This window comes from Eriocheir sinensis, unplaced genomic scaffold (assembly GCF_024679095.1).
Source record: "Eriocheir sinensis breed Jianghai 21 unplaced genomic scaffold, ASM2467909v1 Scaffold860, whole genome shotgun sequence".
NCBI lineage: Eukaryota > Metazoa > Arthropoda > Malacostraca > Decapoda > Varunidae > Eriocheir > Eriocheir sinensis.
In genome coordinates, this window is record NW_026112231.1 from 92,501 (window position 1) to 96,976 (window position 4,476).

Sequence of the window (4,476 nt, forward strand, 5' to 3'; positions counted from 1 at the left end):
GCTACCGGGCCGTGTGTGTGTGTGTGTGTGTGTGTGTGTTTATTTATTTATTTAATTTTGTTACCCTGATAAGCTGACCGTTGTAGTTATCAGCTGTATCTAGAAAGCTTAATTTTGGATTTTCTTCACCTATTGTCTACACTCTACAGCAACAATAACAACAATATCTACTATTACTGATGCTGCTGCTACTACTATAAAAAATGATACTTCTACTCATCCTGTTACTACTACTACTACTACTACTACTACTGCTGCTAATAATAATAATATTACTACTATTACTACTTCTACTACTGTTTCTTTCCTAGGAGATTAAATTCACCTCGTAATCAAACATACTATCGCCTTTGAGCAGAAAGCTAGTTAAAGGGGGCGAGTGTTCCGAGGTGACGCACTCTACCTCAGCGCTTGGAATGTTGCCTGACTTGCTTGAACATTGATTTTGGGCTGATTTGCAAGACGAAAAGAAGAAAAAGGAAGAGAGAGAGAGAGAGAGAGAGACATATTTAGTGACAGTGTTTTAAGTTTATGATCTTGGCAATGGACAACTTTTAAACAACTTTCTAATTTTTCTTTTCTTTTACAGGTACAGGAATAAACAAACGAGAGAGAGAGAGAGAGAGAGAGATAGCAAAATGGACACCCGAACATCATGGACAGCTGTGTTACTCCTTCTGCTAAGCGCCGCAGTAGCACCAGCACTCACACAGGGAGAAGCGTTGCACGAGGAGCACCCCGCGGAAGGTCCACCACAGCCCAAGGAGCCGACGACCGAGACCAGCGCGGATGATTGCATTCCAGGAGCCTCGGAGCACGACTTGAACGTCCCAGAATCTAGTGCAAACCTTTCCTCCATCACTGATTTTGGGCTGGACCTGTTCCGAGAGCTCTACCCGTATAACACAACAGAGAGGAACTTCTTCTTCTCCCCCTACAGCGTCTGGTCAGCTCTCTCCTTAGCGTATTTCGGCTCCAAGGGGCAAACTGAGGAGGAGCTAGCGGCGGCCCTTGGAGTGACGGATAAGGTGACCGCTCTCAAGAGTTGGCGAGCGCTGGAATTCTTGTAAGTGTTGCGGTTGATGTTGATTGTGGGTGAGGTTTGGTGGTGGTGGTGAGGGTAGTGGTGACCGTGGTGGTGGCTATAGGAGTGACGGTAGTGGTGGTGGTGGTGACGGTGATGGTGGTTGTAGTGGTGATGGTGGTTGTAGTGGTGACGGTGATGGTGGTTGTAGTGGTGACGGTGATGGTGGTCATGGCGGTGATGGTGGCTGGTTGCTGTCTTTTATAACACTTTCTACGCCGCGTTTGTGATAATTATGTCAACTTGATCAGCTGTGGAAATACCTGCCTCACTTCTGGCTAACTCCGTCCCGAAAAAGGATAATTAAAAGTCAAAATAGTCACTTAAATTAACAAATACAAATACCACGTTTAAAAAATCCAGCACGAACCCCGACGCTTGAATGACGCCATCGCCACCAGGAGCCGCTTCAACGGACCCTTAGGTTATAAAATTCTGGCCCTCGTCTTAATCCCTCCGCTGCGACTGGCACGGATTTGGCTTTCACTGGTAGCCTGATAGCATATAGCCCCAGGTCTTTCTCTGCCTCTGTGGTGGAGTGGAGTGTTTCCCATGTGGTATTGGTATGCTGGATATCCCCCCCCCCCCCCAAGGTGCAGAACTTTACATTTTTTTTCATTGAATTGTAGCAGCCACTTTTTGCTCCATCCCTGTAGCTTGGTGATGTCTTCTTGTAGGAAGTCCGCATCCAAGGGGTTAAACGTCTCGGTGCCTCTGTTCGCCTGTTTGCAAAGCCTCTCGTGGAAGTCGCTGGGGTGTTCATGGGTTGTTTCGTGATCAAGTGATAGTTTAAACCTACTTCTGAATCTTCAACTGGAAAATCACCCGTGAAAACCCGATAAACATTCTCTCGAAAACACACAAGCGCGTATTCTCTCAGATGCTTTCGGCTCTCACAACGCCGTTTCCAAAGGCCACAACGGGGCGTGGCTGGGGTGTCATGAGTGTGTCTTCACGTTCACGCTGCAGAAGCCTTGCCGACACCGTTGCCAGATTATCGTACTCAGCATATAGTATTTACGGGTTTTTGACGCCTAACTATTGCCAAGAAACATCAGGAATTAACTATTTAAACGATAAATGTAAATGAATCTCGTTACTTGGGCCCAGGAGACAGTTTTTGGGTCGGGAGTTGGTAAATATAAGAGGCTGAGTACGACAATCTGGCAACGTTGAAATTTGTCGAACTATTACTAGGCTCATTAAACTAGCCATGTAAATACTAACATAACCAATAGCCTTATCAAATGTGGGTGTGAAGCCCCGAAATGTTTAACCCGGTAGCTGTGGGGATCATGCTTCTTAATGGTCCGTCTGAGCGAGAAAAATGAGAAAAAATCACCCCTCACACAAATCATTTCATAATATATATCAAAGCATCTGTGATCAGTTTATGTATCATCTATTTTTTGGGGGTTATATCATGGCACAAATTTGGCCCGTCGCTGCTACACGGAAAAAAAAAAAGCCGCAAATTAGGTCCGTCGCTGCTACCGGGTTAAGGGCGGTACTGTCAGACGCTTCCAGCCCTCACATAAACTATTTCCAATGGCCGAAAAGGACACCAATCGGGTTCTGATGAATGGTATTTTAGGTTCAGGGTACAGAAGAACGGTCACACTACCACCACGGTCAAAAACTACCCCGGGAAATGCCCAAAACTCCTGTGAAAGTCTTGTCTAATATGCGTGTTCTTGGGCCACGAAATGTTTAAGAATAGGCCTTATGATATTACGAGTTCTAGAATTATAAGGGATAGCTTTAATTTAATGACAGTTAAATGATAATAATAATAACAGTAATGATAATGATTCCTTCCTAACCCACATGTAGGTACGCTATGAGGCAAGCGAACAAGTCTAGCTACACCTTCAATGTTGCCAACCGAGCCTACTTTGACGAATCTGTACAACTGCGGCCTTGCATAGAGCAGATCCTGACCTCCGAGCTGGCAACAGTGGACTTTACAAAGGTGAGAGAGAGAGAGAGAGAGAGAGAGAGAGAGAGAGAGAGAGAGAGAGAGAGAGAGAGAGAGAGAGAGAGAGAGAGAGAGAGAGATTTACATAGAAAATCAGACCACACAGACCCCATGGTCCAGACTAGATGGTCAGTCCTTGAACCTAAGTGATTCTACAATAATCAAATGGCTCCAAAACGTTGAATTTCAGCTCTAGTTAATATTAAGCTCAAGGAAGTGACGGTCGAGCTTGTTTTTAAAGAAGTCAATCGTGTTACACTGGACCACTGAAGGTGAGAGAGAGAGAGAGAGAGAGAGAGAGAGACCCGCATCCACCCTTGACCCGGCTCCCTTCCTTCCTGACAGCCTGACGTCGCAGCAGCAGAGATCAATTCCTTCGTATCCAACACCACGAAGGGCAGGATTCAGGATCTGGTGACGCCCGCGCATGTGGCCGGCGCGAGGATGGTGTTGGCCAATGCGGCGTTCTTCAAGGGCGTGTGGCTCTACCAGTTCAAGAAGTCTGCCACCGCCAAGGGACTCTTCTACTCCAGCTTCGAGGACTACACCTTCGTGGACATGATGCGGCAGAAGGGGAACTTTAGATACGGTAAGGAGGAGGAAGAGGAAGAGAAGTTGAAGGAGAAGGATGGAGATAAGCAAAATTAAGGAACATACGAACATAAGGGGAACTTTAGCTTCGGTAAGGAGGAGGAAGAGGAGTTGAAGGTGAAGAAGATGGTGAAGAAAAAGGAGTAGAGGGTGAAGGTGGAGAAGGATGAAGATGAAGATGAGAAGGTATGGTGGCTGTCAATTTATTCTCCTGTGCCTTGCCTGTATGTCAATCCCCTTAATAACATGCTTTTATTCTTCTCTTGCCTTGCCTATTGGCAGTCCCAATACCCTCTCTAACTTGCTTTAATTCTCTCTGCCTTGCCTAACCTGGACAATCCCAATATTCTCTAACATGCTATTTCAATGTCCTGTCTTGCCTTGCCTAACCTGGACAGCCCCAATACCTCTCTAATGTTGCTTTTAATTCTCCTGTCTTGGCCTTGCCTAACCTGACAATCCCAACACTTGGGGCCATGCTTATTTCAATATCCTGTCTTGCCTTTTACCTAACTTGACAGTCCCAATACCTCAACATGTTTTTTTTTATTCTCCTGTCTTGCCTTGCTTAACCTGACAACCCTACCTTCTAACTTTGCTTTTTTAACCCTCCTCCTTCCCTTGCTCCACCTGGACAATCCCAATACCTCCTACATGCCTATTTCAATATCCCGTCTTCCCTTGCCTAACCCCCAAGTCCCAACACTCTAACATGCGTTTAAATATTCTGTCTTCCCTTGCCTAACCTGACAGTCCCAATACCTCTAACATGCTATTTCAATATCCTGTCTTCCCTTGCCTAACCTGACAGTCCCAATACCTC

The 4,476-nt window shown here is 45.8% G+C and overlaps 1 protein-coding gene and 1 non-coding gene across 4 annotated transcripts in view; one reads left to right on the forward strand and one right to left on the reverse strand.

The window, feature by feature from the left end:
- Trnav-uac (transfer RNA valine (anticodon UAC)) overlaps window positions 1-11 on the reverse strand; it is a 74-nt gene extending 63 nt beyond the window's left edge. Inside the window, exon 1 of the tRNA in view lies at window positions 1-11. This exon is cut by the window's left edge and continues 63 nt beyond it. This is a non-coding gene — a tRNA (tRNA-Val).
- The window catches only part of LOC126994733 (serine protease inhibitor 88Ea-like), a 7,543-nt gene extending 3,818 nt beyond the window's left edge, over window positions 1-3,725 (forward strand). For all 3 annotated transcript variants that reach the window (XM_050854021.1, XM_050854022.1, XM_050854020.1), the window contains exons 2-4: window positions 590-1,066; window positions 2,918-3,056; window positions 3,408-3,725. In XM_050854021.1, the coding sequence (XP_050709978.1) occupies window positions 590-1,066; window positions 2,918-3,056; window positions 3,408-3,710 (919 nt within the window). In that variant the 3' untranslated portion in view covers window positions 3,711-3,725. The remainder of the gene's footprint in view (window positions 1-589; window positions 1,067-2,917; window positions 3,057-3,407) is intronic.
- The last annotated feature ends 751 nt before the right edge of the window (window positions 3,726-4,476 follow it).